The 17,500-nt window shown below is 41.5% G+C and overlaps 1 protein-coding gene across 1 annotated transcript in view; it reads right to left on the reverse strand.

Moving 5' to 3' along the window:
• LOC115799805 (vasoactive intestinal polypeptide receptor 2-like) overlaps positions 1-17,500 on the reverse strand; it is a 46,088-nt gene that overhangs the window by 10,843 nt on the left and 17,745 nt on the right. The window contains exons 4-5 of the mRNA XM_030757092.1: positions 14,838-14,941; positions 545-642 (exon numbers count right to left, since the gene is read on the reverse strand). Of these exons, the coding sequence (XP_030612952.1) occupies positions 545-642; positions 14,838-14,941 (202 nt within the window). The remainder of the gene's footprint in view (positions 1-544; positions 643-14,837; positions 14,942-17,500) is intronic.

Raw genomic sequence — 17,500 nt, forward strand, 5'->3', positions numbered from 1 at the left:
CCTATACTGCCTGTTGATGGGCGTGTGTGACCCAGCCCCGGATAAAGGGAAGTGGATGGATGGATGGATGGATGGATGGATGGATGGTGTTTGTGTCCCATCAAAAATGCCTGGAGGTGGGCAAGTAAAGAGGCCATCTACTGATGTTTGCACATGTGGACTGCAGATAAACCTCTCGTCTTTGATGGGAGACCATCATGCTAGATAAGGCTCTGCTTTCACTGATCTAGGATCAGTTATTATCTGTGCCTTTTGTGGAAACATAGGTAACATTAGCAAGTAATCGGGGGCTGTGTATTTAAACTGAGCTCATCTTAAACATCTGCAGCAGTAGGATTAATCCATATAACATTGATGGGGAATATTTTTCTGTACAGCCACTGTATTTTTTGGGGGGGGGTGAGGGGATTTCTTCCTGTTAATGTGGATGTTCTTCTCTCCACTGTCACCATGTCCAATAATGTTTTGTGTCTGTACAATATAACTTGTGATGTGGTCTGAAGCCTTTTTGTTTGTGTCTTGCGGCTGATGAGTGCGTTTTTACCTGAACAAAAAGATGATGATGGTGCTGGTTAGCAGAGTGATGATTGACAGGCTGTGGCCCAGACAGGACAGAATCTGCACCACCTTGTAGAAGTCCAGCTGCACACATAAAACAGAATTATTATTTTACTGCTTATTGAATCATAAATAATGAGCCACTGTCAAATCGACTGTGAAGCGCAGCTGGGTCCCCATCCTCAGTGAGCATTATGCTTAATAACATGACATGAAATGTTCATAAAGATGATGCATTTTAATTGCATCCTTTGCCTTGAATGACCATTGAGTAAAATTTATTGAAATACATACATTTAAATAAAAAATCTAATTAGATTTAAACCAGACTTCTTCTCAGATGGCATGAAAATCAATTTTCTCATTTAAAAAAGTAAACACAAAATTTTACCTCAGTCCTTTTATATACTCAGAGGAATAAAATGATTCCAGTTGAGCATGACCTACTCCACAGGACCTACATATTTACTTCAGATGTTCCTGTCTAAGGCTGACTCTAAAGTACAGTCACTCAAAGATACTGAGCTTTATCCATGCTGTCTGCACAAAACCTTACAATCATTGATACACTCACAGCTAAGTGAATTACAGGAGTCAGGCTCACTGCTGCACCTGTGTGGGTGAACCTAAAAAGCAAAGCTGTGCTGCCATTTTTGTGGATTTATCGCTCTGATCTCAGCATCTCATTGAAAAAGACACATTTGATAGATTTTTATGTTTCTGCTGGTTTACACACAAAGTTCCTTTTTCTGTCGGTGGCATCATCTTGTATGCATTAGCCTGACTGCAGAGGCTGTTAGAGGCTGCTTTTGAAGAGCTGGAAATCCCTGTTTTTAAATTCAAGCTAAACACCAAAAAGTCTTTTGTGGATTTAACTGATGCTGTCGTGCACTTTAAAGCACTAAATGAAATATCAGAGGAGATAGCAGTAGAAATGTGTTTCAAATTCAAGCATGCTCTTTAAACTGAAAAAAACTTGTAGTCCTTTGTTGAAACCAGATTATGCAGCTCACTATACTGTCGATATATCTGTCCTGTATGGCTATTTTGCTGCCATAAAACCATTACTTTATGTCTGTATGCACCTTTAAATCTAGTAGAAATGGTAAAAATATGTATTTGTTACTTCTTTGGCACTCAGAAAGGTACACATAGTTACCTTGAAGTCAGGTACACTTATGTAGGCTGTAGCTGTAGAGACAGATATCGACTTTTATTGTACCCATGTTTCTGAGTGTATCAAGGGTTTGAGTTTTTGAGTGAATAAATAAAGAACAAGTCCCTATAAAAAAAACTCTAATAGTGAGACTGAAAAAGCTTATAGATCCCCAGAGGATTTCATAAATTGCTCAAGGTTATTTCGATTTATAAATAAAATCTGATCACAGAGACAAAACAACTCTCCAGGAAAATTTTCCCACACCACTGAGCAGTGATGACACTTGAATGAAACACCAACCATGTAATATCAACAGTACTCATTATGCCCACCGTTTCTTCTTCCAGAGAGGAGATGCTCTTTCACAATAAGAGGAGGGTCAGGATAAGAATGGGGATCTGGTCCTTCTCAAGAGTTCTAACCTCTCCTCAAACTCTTCTGGCTGACACACACCCGCACATCTGGGCCATAGAGCTGCCTTAATGCTGCTCACTATGTGTGGGTATGTCAGTGCCTGGTGTTCGTTGCTCTCTCATTATGTATAAACAACATTCCCCACCTCTGACACGCCATCTGGCAATTAACCACAGAGTGCTGACACCCACATAATATAAATATACACTCAGTGGCCACTTAATTAGGTTCACTTTCCTAGTATCCTTTTGGACACTCATTTGCATCCATCCATCCATCCATCCATCCATCCATCCATCCATCATCCATCCAAGCAACCAAACAACCATCCATTCATCGATCCATCCATTCATCCATCCATCGATCCATCCATTCATCCATCCATCCATCCATCCATTCATCCATCTTATGCCATGTATCCATGTCCAGGTCGCGGGGGCAGAAGTCCAAGCAGAGAAACTCAGTTTCCTGTTCTTGGCTGACAGGACTGGCACCTGATGTGGTCTTCTGCTGTTGCAGTCTATCTGCTTCAACGTTCAACCTTTTATGCATTCAAAGATGCATATCTTGGTTTTAACAAGTGGCTATTTAAGAAACTGTTGCCTTCCTATGAGTTCAAAGAATTCAGGCCACTCTTCTCTGACTTCTGGTATCAACAAAGCATCTTTCCCAGGAGAACTTCCTGGATCACTGGATACTTTCTCTTTTTTGGACCATTATCTGTAAACCCTGCAATGGTTGGGTGGGAAGATCCCAAAAGGCACCAACAACCACTTAGTTCACCTCTCATCACTCATCTGATGCTCGGCTTTCAGCAGGTTGTCTTTACCATGTCTGCATGCCTAAATGAATTACTACATTGCTGTCACTGCTGAAACATCAAAGGTTTAGACATACCAAACTAAATCAAATGGGTGATAGGTTCAGAAGATCTCACTGTACAGCATCTTTAATCATCAACTAGAATCTCATGATTTTATCAAACCTCTAAAAATGAGACGACAAATTCTCTGACTCCTCTTTAAGGTCTAAAGTCCTCACACAGATGGGTTTCTGGGAGTACTTCTTTACATACAAAGAAGCAGAAGCTATCATTTTGAGATGCTTGAATTTTAAAGATGTCCATTTTTGGAGTTTCTTGTCCTCTTTGTTCTTCCTTCCATCGATTTGTCTTTTTAAAGCTTTGGAAATCCATAATTTTTTTTCACTTTGGCTTATTTCTTATCATCTTTAATTTTTCTTTTTTGTTGCATGATTACTTACTCACTTGTTATTTTCTACACTATCTGCCTTCCCTCCTTTAATCTATCATTTTCCCTATTACATTTTTTTCAACCTTTAGATCCAAACTTTTCCCATTGATTTCCTCTAAAAGTTTCTTTGATAATATTGATGGTCATTCATTTTCAAACTGCTGTGATAATTTATTTCAACCTAACGACCCCTGAGAGAGAGTTTAACTTTCTTTATAACATTCAATATTTACATAATAATTAAACTGTCCTGCAGGGTTTGAGGTGACACGGATGAAATATATGAATGCGTGAGACTTTTTTCCATTGTGGCGTTTCTACTTTTAGAGTTTCGGTCCTTGTCTGTCCACTGTAAATATTCACACACGGAGACAAATATCTGAGCATACACAGACGGTCGCAGCCTGGCATCGGCAGCTCATTCCTTAGTATGATTCTCAGGCCTTCTGGCTGGGAGCTGATGACCTGCTGGCTCTGGTCTAATGCAGCTGCACTGCCTTCTATGTCCAAATGCATCATCTCCATCCATAAACTTTGGCTTGCTTGCTCTCCATTTCTGTCTTCCTCTCTGACACTGGAGAATTAAAACAATGCTGAACTTTAGGCTGAGCAGCTTCCTGGCCATGGTTTAAGTCCAAATCTGCCTTTATCTTCTGCTGCAGGATGACACGTAGATTTTATAATTAAGCCAGCAGGACGGAGACCTCTGCCCTGTTCTTCAGATGTAATCCATGCTAAAATCATCCTGTTTATTCCCAATTAGCCCAATTAGTTGTTTGATTGCAGATTCAAAACTGATTTCTGAATTCTTAATGATGTTGTCATGTAGTCAAATAAATTATATTGTCACCATAATTGTTTTGATCGGCTCAACGCTGACGTTCACCTATTTTATTCAATATTACTGCCACATTATAGCAGAGATCTGATACAAAACTGAGAGTGATGGCCAGGTCTTAAAGAACTTCAATCAAGATGGACGATTAAAAAAACAAAACAAAAAGCTGCCGCACACAATTGAAACTCCAAAAGAACAATTCAATTCAATTTTATTTATATGGCACCAAATTATAACAGTCTCCTCAAGGAGCTAAATTTTGATACGATACCACATCAATAGCCCAAAAAAGAGAGAATCAATAGACGGGCTGTGGTTAGAAGTTACTTTTCAGTTACAAAAGGGAAGGGTATGATGAGCTGACAAAATCAAGTTTGGCTGGCGACATTTTATAAAAAGTCATCTATCAGTTTCACCAGTGAGACACTTCATATCTAAAATCCTCTCACTGCTTAATTTTAATCAGCGATACAAAAGGATTATGCAATCTTGAAGGAACATAAATCAGAGACTGGAGAAAAGCCCATAAAATGAATCCAAAGTTATATTAGAGAACTGTTGTTCATCTTCTTCCTCTGTGACTGACCCCTGAGAGCATCACATTAAAAATGATTTATTGCTGAGAACATCGTGTTACTGTCAGTGCTCCAAGACCATCACTGCAACAATCATGTTGTTTTAAAGAATAAAGTCTGTACATAGGAGAGGTTTCATTGTCTTCAACCCTGGCAGTCAGAAAGTCACCTTAGTACACAAGCTTTCTACAACATGGCTGAGGACACCCAAACCACAACCTTTTCCCAAATCTAACCAGACTGCAACTGAAAAATGGATAAAACCTAACCCAAAACAATAATGGAGTAATAAAAACTCTATTTCTGGGTCTAAGATGCAGAGACCATGACACTATGTGGAAACTTTCCTGATGGGTTTCTGGTCTCAGTTGACAGTTTCAAGCCTCAAGATGTTAACTTTGTAAATTATGGTCTCCACTGGAGTCAAAGAAGAGGTTAAAGCAGGGAGAGCTAAAATGGTGATGGCAAAAACACCCAGCCTGAGGCTTCACAGCAGGATTTCACTAAGCAGCAGGTAGGCTCACCTTATGCACAGTCTATGGTCACATTTATCCACCAATACTGTGTCCCTGCCTTTAGGTTGTCCCTGTACTAGCATTGGACCTCAGAAATGGAGAAAAAGGTTTGAGTAATTCGTTTTCCACAGATCTTGTTGCTATGTTTCAGAGTGCAGGTGACCAGAAAGAGGATGAAGGCAGTTGGTTTTATCACCTGTATGCTATGAGCATGAGGATGTCTCTGCAGTCGGTGTGAGCTCAGAGCCAGCAGAGCTGTCTGGCTTCAGCAGAATGTTTTCCAGATGGAAAACCTTCATCTCTTCCACAGGAAACGAAGAAAAGCTTTACTAAAAAGCAAAAAGCCACACCTGAGGCTCTGGACAGGATCACAATTAAGCCAACTGATCCTGTCTCTGTGTATTTGCGCATGTGTGCTTTATCCAGGGGTCAAAGGGACACTGAGCAATCAGGAACAGCACTCGGGCAACTTCAAGGTAACCTTTAGTTCAGTTTTATTTATATAGCACAAGTTCTCAACAACCATTGCCTCAAGGTGCTTTATATAATAAATTACAATCTGTCCCAATGGACAGCATTTGGTGACAGTAGTGATAAAGAACCCCCTTTCAACAGGACTAAACCTCCAGGCTTCTCCCAGTTGGCAGGTGAGAGACCACAAACAAGCAACAGGACAAAACACAAACCAGGGGAGAGCATAAAAAGAGGGGAGTGGACAAGAGGTGCTCAGTGCATCCCAAAAAGTCCCCCAGCAGCATGAGACGGTTCAGGTTCACCTGATCCAGCCCAAAAATACAGAAGCTATTTAGCTCCATAATATAGGAGCATGATAGCTGAAGGCTCTGTCTCCTATTCTACTTTTAAAACCTCTAATAATGTTTATCGTGACGTCTTTACCTGATCATTCAGGACTTATGTGTGAGGAAAAGAATTTTAAATGTGGGAGCTGCAGCCTGGTGTTGTTTCCTGCTGCTGGAAAGGTGGGGCTCACTCATCCCACCTCTCAGGTCTCACCTCTCAGGCTGTCCCATTATCAGACTTTTTACTACAGAACTATTATGGTCAAGAGTATCCATCCATCCATCCATCCTCTTAACTGCATATGAAAGGAGTAAACACCACAGCAATACTGTAACAACAACAAAGTATATAAAGGACATTAAAACATCCAAAAAGTCCTTAAACCAGAGTTATTAAAGCTAAAGCAGGCCAGAAAGCTGCAGTAACTCAGTCGGGCTATCCACAAACTGTGGGCACATCACTCATCATGTGCAGGTTAAGGTAATTCACATTCTGAAAATCAATGATGATTATTTTTTTCTGTTAAATGATACATCAAACAGTAGATTTCTGCATCCTTCTTATCAATATTCTGCAGGAAGTCATCAGCACGTTTTCACAGGCTAACTAACGTGCTGGGGTTCATCTGAATTTAAGCTGCAGCGTCACATCCAGTTATTACAAACCCATATATAAGACTGTTATCTACATTATTGCAAAATGGAGCAATATAAAAACAAGATTACATTGGGTCCACATCCTGCAGCAAACACTCATGCTATGAAACAAAAGCCCAAAAACAGTACACAGATGTGAATAAATGACACAGCTGTGCACAGAGATACACAAGATGTGATGTTTAAATGAAAAGTGGCTCTGCAAAGGAAAACCGTGTGTCGTATTTTAGATGCTAAAAAGCTACTTCATAAATGGGGTTTAATGGGGAGCATCATGGCAGGGGACTTTTTTAAAAGTCTGAAACAGGTTTTGGACTTTAATAAATGTTGATTTTGTCATTTTTCTCACTGTAACACTCTAAACTGTCTCTTGTGTTGGTGTGGGGTGGGGCGGACCCAAATGAATGAGTTTGGAGACAGAAAGACTTTAAACAGAAAAAGCACGTTTTAATGTGGCAGTATGTTCTGCACACAGAAGCATAACAGACGCTATGACAAACACCCAGAGGGGAATGGCCAACAGGAGGACACAGATGAGCAGTGTTTGGTGTAACACAGTCCAAAGTAAAGTGTTACACATAACCGTACTGAATTTTTCAGTAACACAGTAATGTGATGTGTTACTGTACTAAATTCAGTACAATAACAGTGCCTCAAACAAGCTTTTTATTCTTCCACTTGCGCTACAATCAGCTGATTTTGGTTAATGTGCATGGAGGAGGAAACTAGTAGGGTGGTCTACAACTTTTGAAGAGTCAAGATGTGAACATTACTTTTGTTTTTATCAATATATATATAAAGAATATCAAAAGAATAAGAATGCTATGGTAAGGTGCAAACTGCCTCCAGGACAGAAACAGCTGCATTAACACAACATCAGTCCTTTGCAAGCACCTGCACAAACAGCAGGCTAACACAGAGCTAGCAAAGAATCCAGAGTGATGTTAAAGCTGTCTGTACAGTATGCCAAACCAAGGCCCAGCAATTCAGTTCAATTCAATTCAGTTTTATTTATATAGCATTAAATCACAACAACGGTCACCTCAAGGCACTTACACCGTAGGCTAAAGACCCAACAATCAGAATGACCCCTATGAGCAAGTACTTGGTGACAGTGGGAAGGAAAAACTCCCTTTTAACAGGAAGAAACCTCCAGCAGAACCAGGCTCAGGGAGGGGCAGTCTTCTGCTGTGAGCAGTTGGGGGTGAGGAGAGGAAGACAGGACCCAGAGTCTGAACCTGAGCAGCATGATGAGCAGTCAGGCTTGCAGTGTTATTACCTCCATTTCTACGTGTTTCTACCTGTTTCTACAATAGAATCACTTTGTGACCTCTTGTGTTGGTTTTCAGCTTTTCTTTGAGTTGTCGTTTTGTGTCAGCTGCTGTTTACAAGATACAGTTCACTGCTTGTGCATGAGGTTGTTTGTCAGCTCTGCTTGCTGCTGCGTCTCTGCTGCCAGCTCCAACCTCCTTCTGCCACACACTCATCCTCCCAGCACAGTACTGCACATACAGTACTACCACCCCTCCCCTGCAGCAGGGCCCTAAACCACACCCAGCTACCACAGTGCTCATATGCAAACACTACAAGAAAGACTGTATGTATGTCCTCATTAAGACAGGGATTTGTGTTGGTGTGCAGAGAGTGTAGCCTCAGGTTTATACTGTTAACTGGTAATTATGTGACAGTACACTTGAGGTCATGTTACGGAGTAAAATGAAAGTAATGTAATGAGTAGTGAAACAGTTATTTTCTCTGGCAAGTAAGTGACACACCACATTAGAAAAGTAACGAGTAATAGTAATAAGTTGCTTTTTTTGAGTAATGACCCCCAACACTGCAGATGAAGACAATCAGGACAATTAGAGGAGACAGACAGGAAGCAAAACTATTATAGGACACAAAGTAAAACTTCAGATAAAGAGACTAATACAGATATGAATGCTAACACTTAATAAGAAGTCCAAGACAAGGAAATACAAAAAGACCAATCCATAAACAGAAAACAAGACAGTGGGAGGCACAAACAGAATCATGTGACTACAAATAACAGACAAGTTGTAATCCAGAACACAACCCTTAACGTTAAACCAAATCGCATCGTTAGAATGACAATCATGCTAGACAAGATAAGATAGGAGAAGGATATGTTCAATAAGGGTTTTGTTATTGATCAGTGACTCTGATCAGAGCATCAAACTGCTGTTTAGTCACATTTCAGGAACACACAGAAGACACACAAACCTAAACTTGGAGATTAAATCCTAACGTGACCAAACTGCAAGTGAAAACCAATCTAAACAGTGACTTCATAGTCTTGTGATTTACACCACCCCATCTGCCTGCTTAAATGCTCTTTAAAACAAATTGCATAAACATTGGTTACAACTTTATAGCAGTCACACAAATAATGTTTACAGCTGCACTCGGTGGCAGACTGGCTGTTGGGAGGTCTGAGGGGCTTTTCTGCATGTCCTGTTAGGTGAACAGTCAACAGCACATTACAGCAAATGTTACAACTCTCACCTACACTCTGGTATCCCAAAGACACACATATCTAGATGTGCACACTCTCTCTACACAAGTCACACAATATCTGCCTGTTTCTGTACACAAGAGTGAGATCTCAGCCACACAGGCCTAGACAGGCCGGCGGTATTCTCTCACCCGCTCCCACGCTGCCGCCAGGTGAAAGCAGTGCAAAGAAGGCGCTGCACCGAAACCCTCGTTGTGATTGTTTTGGTAACTAGCAGGTGTGTCACAGTTGACAAGAAATTGTCTGCTGCAGTAGTGAAACTTGGAGAATGTTTGCCTTCAAATTAAAAGCTGTGCCTCAGTGCTGCTGCCAACACAGGTTCAACTTTTAATTTGAAGGGGAACAGTCTCAATTTCTGGTTATGGACAGAGACTCTACCTCCCTTCAGTGCTATCCACCCATTCCTCCATCCATGCATGCATCCTAGGGACCTATCCCAGAGGTCATAAGGCAGTCTCAGTAAGTGAAATTTATTTGCTAATTAAAGATGAATTTAACTAATACAGTACCACTACTGTTCTTTTCTTTAAAAGTTCTATACAGCCTGTGGCCATGACAGTCATGATGTGAAAATCTGACATAGTGACAGCCCAACCAACCAACAGCCTGTCTGTACACGAGCCTGAATTATTGTTTCAGTCCACCTCTGGATGCAATACGCAGTATTAGTTATATTATTAGGCAGTGCTGAAACTTTGCCAGTTCATGCCAAACATACCCGAGTGTGCCGTGTGTGAGCTACTGCCTGACCAGTACAGATTCTGTTCTGACTATAGATCTGCTATGCATCAACAAAGGTTAGTACAGCATGTTGCCCATTGTGTTTCTCAGATGATTTGGGGCATGCCTTACATACTGTATTTCCATGTATGTTTGCACGTTTCCCATTTTTCTAGCAAAGTGTAAAAGAAATGAGGGGTGACTCAAGACTTTTGCACAGAACTGCATATTTATGATTGTAGTAATGTTTAAAAACACAAAAACTTCTGCTCTGGTTGGCACCGTTTAAAAATTAGACTTCTGCTTCAGTGCAGTCTAATTTAATTTGTGATCCACCCAGATGTAAAAAAAGAAATAGAGAGTGCGTGGGGGTGGGGGTGAGGGGGGTAGTGTGCAGCATGATTTCAGGCACAGTATGGACCAATAATGGTTCCTAGATATTCTCTAAAACCTGGTTATTACTCGCTTGTTTAAAGCTCGTTATAAAAGAGGCGGCCCTGAAATGCAGCTGCAATCACCAGCAATAACTGTGAGGTCAGAAAATAAGATCCACAGCGTCACGTAGCGCTCCTCGGAGCGACAGGAAAACCCACACACGTCCCCGTACACGCACAAACACAACGGAAAAAAAAAAAAAAGAAGCTGAGCAGACACAAGTTTAACAGAGGTTACTGAGAAAAAAGCTGCACGGGACCCTTTTTTTTCTTAAGCGCCTGCAACACTCATATTAAATATTCAGCTATGTCACTCAGGTTCCTAATCCTCCACTGAGTAGGCTGAAGGTGGAGGGAATTTCATGAAGCTTTACCTTCATCTTGTGATGAAGCAGATATGGGAACAGATGAGTGTGGATTAGAGAGCATGTGTGCCAAGACCGGGAAGTGAACCCCACAACTCTGCTGGAGAAGCTGAGAACTTAAGCCGGTGTCTAGCCACAACAGATGCAGAGCAGACGCATGCAGAACACTGAATTTTTAAACCCGGTCCTCTGGATTTTTATGTTCTCTGATAAGAAAAGACGAGAAAACGTCTCTCTTGATAAGTGCATGTTACAAAGGAGCATAAGTGGAAATGATGACGAAGAATTTAAATCCAGAAGGCCTCATCCTGCATGTCTTTTTAAAATGTTTTAAAAGGGAACAACTATGCTTTTCCTTATTCTCTGTCATATAGCTCATGCTCCAGTGGTGGATGTTCATATTAAACATGGCTAAAGTTTTAAATACTGAGGTCAATATATGTACAAGTGATCCCTGAAGCTCAGACTGCTCTGAACAGACAGGCTCTGAGTGCTGAGGCTCCACCTACCTGCTGTTCAAACCTTTGCTTTATCAGGGTCACACTGTCAGAGCACAGGAGAAAAGGAGACTTGTAGAGACAGAGATCCCCACAGTCTCTTCTGTTACACGGGAGATTTCTGTTTTTTGAGTGCCCAAACTGCTTGTTTCAGACAGAGGATGAACTGAGGGGCTGCACCAAGGCCAGGATCAGATAAAGAAGGATTATTTTTGAATGAATCTAGTTGTTATCCACTGCACGCTAAACCCTAACACACTAACCCTGCTAATATGATTGAAACAGTAACATTTTCCCTCCACTGAAAGCAGATTGTGATTGACAGCAGAAACTTAGGCGTAGACAGGTGGAGGGTAACACTGTTTCCACAGAGAATGGAGGTCCAGACAGACCTTTTTCTCACAAACTGACAAATGTAGGTCAGATACAGTATGTAGCTCAAATTGTGATGAAGGAATTAAATGCATCCGTCTCTGCTTTTTTTTTCACTTACAGTTTATTGGCTACTTATCTGGTTACTACATTAACAGGCTAGTACTACTGGACCCATTTTTTAAAGCAAGAGGTCACTCTTGAGGTTTAATTATTTTTTTCCTTGTTGTTCTTCACTCAGGAAGGAGGTTCTGGGTTTGAATCCACTCATCAGCTGGGGCTTTTCTGTGTGGAGTTTGCATGCTTGGGCTCTCCCCAGGTACTCCGGAGTCCTCCCACAGTCCAAAGACATGCAGTTACTGCAGTGAGGTTAATTACTGATTCTAAATTGCCCATAGGTGTGAATGTGAGTGTGAATGGTTGTCTGTCTCTCTGTGTTAGCCCTGCGACAGGCTGGCGACCTGTACAGGGTGTTCCCTGCCTCTCGCCCTATGACAGCTGGGATAGGCTCCAGCCCCCCACGACCATCAACAGCAAAAGAGGATGGATGGATGGATGGATGGATGGAATTCATGCATTTGCCAGAAGGTGTAATAAGGATGTTAAGTTGATGTGAAGGTTCTGTTTTCATTCAACACATCTTCCATTTTGCATTTTTCAGGAAAAACCCCCACTGCTCGGTAATTATCACAGTCTGCTGTTTTCTACATCCCTAAAATTTTATCCTGAAAGGATCCAATATTGTATGGACGATGTTGGACCAGCATCAGACTGTGACTTTGGAGAGCTTCTCAAAAATTAAACTTAACAGAGCATCTTCAAAACATCGTTTTAGATCCGTTTCACCACCAAAGGAAAAAGTTAAAGGATCACTAAAGATACTGTGAGGGGAAATGAACATCTCAACCCAATTTCACAGCACTCACTCCAACAGATGTTTCAGTCGGTAACAAAATGGTGAGCAGACATCAGAGCGTACAGAATAACCACAGACCCGAGTCTCTGTGAGAGGTTTGAAAAGCTACCACCCTCTCCATGTTTGATTAAGATATTCCTGCTACACAAGATGATTGTTCTCTTCTCATCAGCTGAGAGGATTACACAGTCATCTGACAAACAGCCAAAAACAGTTACCTTTGTGGCCTTTGCGCCGTTTGTTTAATTTCCTTAAAACCACAAATTAAATTCCTCTGATCCCCAGTGCACTGAGCTGGACAACAATCAAATAAAACCCCCAAAAAACTGCACAGATAAATGAGCCCAGCTGTGTCACTTCTGTTTGTCAGTTGGATAAACTGAGCAAAAGAAACTGTAAGAGATTCTCAGTCATCTGAGTCTCTTAAAACCACACCAGCAGGGTCAGGCCCCGATGGAGGGTAGGGCCAACTTCACGGTGGTCTGAGTCATCCGAGGGAGCGATGAAGAGGAGCAGAGTCAAACGATCAGACGTGTCACCCAGCTAACTTTCCATCCGCTCTGTGGGCAGATAAACAAACACACATACAGAGATGCTGATCTGAAATCAGCCATAGATTGGAGAGCTTTTCTGAGTTGCGTGCAAAGCTGCTGATTCCTGTTTTGTTAACTAAAGCCTCTTCAAATTCAGTGATTTTCAGCGTCTCGCTGGAAGCTCTGAACACCCTTTTTACACACTTTTTGCACACAAGTCCAGCCATGAAAAACGCTTCTTCTTGCCAACTAGTCAATCAATGTAAAACGAAAAAACTCCGGAAACAGTCGAGATTATGCTCACTTTAACGGAGGAGGTTAATCAATGTCCATGCAAAGGCTGAATATTAATTTAAGAGCCAAATCAAACCATGAGTGACCTTCTTCAGTAGTCATCATCAGATCAGTTTGCAGAGCCTCGTTAACATTAGCAGTCTTGCAGCCGCCTTCTTTTCTCATGCCTGTGCAGAATGTGGTTACTTATTGCTCCATTTCCTCTGACCCAGTACACATTAAACTGCCTTTTTTTTTCTTTATCTGAACACTGCAGCACATGCTGACTGTACGTGTTGACAGCTTTTGGTTATGGAGACACCAAAGCCTGACTACTGGCAGCTGATTTGATCTGCTTGTAATAATATTGCTAATGGTGATGTAATTAACCATTAAAGTGAGTTAGTTACCACAGAAATGCACCCAGGTAGGAAAAGAAGCACCTTTGTGTCTGTGGCTGAAAGTTCAGGGTTGACCCTGAAGTTATGAACCTCGGTAAGCCTTAAAGCCAGGCCTCAGGGCAGAGGGAGTTTCCCCGTCTCCTCAGCACCAACAATTCGGGTCCGTGCTTGGCTTTTTCCAAATCAGATCAGACAAAAATGATCAGAGACTTATCTGTGGTTCGTTTGCTTCCTGCTGCAGTGTGAACGTTTTAAAGTGAGCAAAATCAGTGAGCTGAATCTCTAACATCAACCACAGGCTGAGCATCCGCTGCACATAGATGTCATCTGATGAGAAAAAAGTTAATCACTGTTAAACAGCAGTTTCACTTCCGCTCCATCCACAAACAAACTCACCAAAGCTACTTTCAGCCGCTTCGTTGTTCACAGCGTTATTCACCACAGCAGGTTTTTATGCTGACTTTCCTGACACAACCCCAAAGGGATCTGTAAACCACCACACTACAGCAAGAAGCTATTCCAACAAACACACTGATAAACATACATTCTTAAAGGTTTTGTAAAGGTTATAATTTGCTATAAATTAAAAAAAAAAATTTTACTTTGTCAAACTTAAAAATTTTAATATCCATGCAGCCGTTAATACCAACGGCTGCATTCTTGAACTTTTAGCTTTCTCTGCTTGTTTCAGTTACCAGACATGAGAGCTTCGGTCTGTTCAGCATCAACACACAGCTTCGATCAGCTGATGAGGTTTTTACACACACCAGAGTTTCTGCAGTGCAGTATCAGGACAATCAGTCCCATTTTTACATTTTTGTCCATTCATCCCGGGTGTAAAGAATTTAATTTCTATAAAACTGAGAGAGGAAGGTAAAGTACAAAGATCTGCCATCAACCAAAAGGTTCAGACTGTAAAAATATTGAAAGAGCAGCATAACCCTCATGACAGTCTGCAGTTTCAGCCATAACTGTGTCTACAGGCACACAAAGGCAAATACAGCACAGATGCCGAACTCGCCTTTTTGTCGGGGTCTGGGCTCTCCACGGTGCTCATGCAGGCGATGGTGGGGTTGGGGTAGACGGAGGACCAGCCACTCTCTGTACATTTCCTGCTGAGGTTACCTGAAATAAAGCAGACTGCTTTTAGACCCTTCCAGATCCGAACCAGTAAGATGAAGGGTTAATTTCATGAATTTATTATCAGTCCTTTATATAAATATAAACTGCTCAGATTAAAAAAAAACCTTCATTATCCTTTGTCCTCAGAACTGGCTGGATATTAAATTATGGATAATCGGAGTAACAATTCAGTTCAGTTTTATTTATTTGGCACTAATTCCCAATAAGAGTTGTCTCAAGTTGCCTCAATGAATGTCCTTTGGACAGCTGAGAGCAAAGTGGAGATGTTTGGTCATAATGAGAGAAAACCGAACACCTCACATCAGCTGTCAGCACAGTGGTGGAGCGGTGACGGTCTGGGCTTGTCTCGCAGCCACAGGTCCAGAATACCTTACAGTCACTGAGCTGAGCATGAACTCAAATCTAAGGCAGCTCCCATGCGTAGCAGAAAATCTCCAACAGAAGCAAAACGCTGCAATGGTCCATAGTCCAGACCTCAACCTGCCTGAAAGACTGTGGTGGGAACTTCAGACAGCTGAGCAGAAATGAAGGCCCACAAAACTCAATGAACTGAAGCATCTCCTCCTCCATCTCCGTGTTATCCTTCAAATTCTTCATATACTCCTTCTTCATCTCCTCTCATCCTATTCTGAAATGTTTCATCTCCCTCTTCATCTCATCATCTTCATCTCCTTCTTCTTCAGGTCAAGTTAAGAAAGACAAATCAAGGTCCGGGGGTGTGTGCGCTGTCCCCCTCGGTGCCGAAGAGAGGACCAGGCGATGCCACAGTGTATGAAGGGACGCAGTACAAGCGCTGTATGTACACAAAACATGGTGACAGCGAAGTTTTCAGGTTTCCGGTGGTGTCAAAAAAGGATTTCCTTTTTTTTTTTTTTAATGTTTTATCTTTTCTTATATCAGTAAATATACTGGTGCACAGGATTTATAAAAGGCTTATATATAAAATGAAGAAACGACTTGTTCTTACCCTCATTAATAAAGAATATATTGCAGCGTCTGTTAAGACGTTGAAGATGGTGAGAGACTGCCAGCAAAAGTTGCCCTTTTATTAACAATTAAATGGTTGCTGTGTGCCGCAACCACGCCAAAAACAACAAAACGGGACTCCCTCTGACTCTCGCTCTCCATCCGTGGGCACACACAAGTTCAAGTACCAACAAAACAGTGGGAAATCACAGAACATCTGCACAGAACCATCTAACTTTAACAGAATCGCTACAATATGAAAGTCACTTTGCCAAAAACTGACTGCAGCTTCTACCATGTGACAGAAATGTTCATTCATAAGAGATGATGTTTGAGATATACTTGACAGATTATAGGTCCGCAAGTCATTTGCAACAATATAAATACCAGCAATAATTTTTTGGGCAAATACTGGAAATCAATTTTTGGCACAAGACCGGCTATTCAGATGACAACTCGCTCCACTGCCACTGTGGACAGTTGTGCCTCGTGTTCATTTTGCGTACATGCAGTGCAGTACACATTCACATTAAAATTCAGATCAGTTTATTGCACCCTATAAATTCTAATATAAAGGTATACTGTATCTGTTAATTACAGGGTGTACCCTGCACCTATGACAGCTGGGATAGGATTTTTATTAGTGCAACAATACAATGCTTTAATAGACAGGAAAGAGTATATTTGATACCAAGATCTACAGAATTTTTCAACACCAGGATGTGTTTTTACAGAAACCCGCAAGGGACATGGGAGAAAAAAAATGAGGGAAAAAAAAAGAAGTACACAAAAGTACGTCTCTTTTTTTCTCTCCAATGTCCCTTGTGGGGTTCCATAGTTTTAATACTTCCTATTACATTACAATACCAAAGAGCCAGGTGAAATTAAATATGAAAAAATATCAACATTTTCTTTGTACACTTTTTTGGGGGGGGTCTGAAAAAGAGTATGCTTTGTACGCTCTGGAAAATGTCGATATTTGTGAATTGTCCCTTATCTTTGTTTTATTTTTAGGCTTTCATTTTCCAACACAGATGCATTATGTCATGGTCCCCGCCCTCTCCGGGCCGGCAGTGTGTTGTATGGGTGTGTTTTGTTCTTTGGGCAGGCTCGACAGTTGCTCCACCCTCTGGCCGGCCTCCTCCAGCCGTGTGTGGCACACCTGATCTCAATCACTGTTTACTCACCTGTTTTCCCGGAGGCTCACTCGCTGGGTATTTAAGCCAAAGGAAGTCTTCAGTCCTTGCCAGATCGTTGCCTCTACCAGGTAGCCAAACTATGTACTTTATTTTGGTGTTGTGCCACGTTCTTTTTGCCTTGCGGATTAATTGCTGTTTGTGTGCAGAGCTGAGCTGGGGTCTGTTGGGGTGTGAGTCAAGAATTCTGTGGGTCAGTAAACGTGCTGCCAGACCGACGGAGTGTTGGAGACAAGCCTGTTTAATCCCGGACCTCCTCACTCAAAAACTTTGTTGGATTTGTGAAAATAAAAACTGGAAACATTTTACGTCTGCCTCTGCAGTTGGGTCCTTCCTTTTCCTGCACATCATGACAGAACGATCCGGCCAGCTGGACCCA

Source organism: Archocentrus centrarchus, chromosome 20 (assembly GCF_007364275.1).
Source record: "Archocentrus centrarchus isolate MPI-CPG fArcCen1 chromosome 20, fArcCen1, whole genome shotgun sequence".
Taxonomy (NCBI): domain Eukaryota; kingdom Metazoa; phylum Chordata; class Actinopteri; order Cichliformes; family Cichlidae; genus Archocentrus; species Archocentrus centrarchus.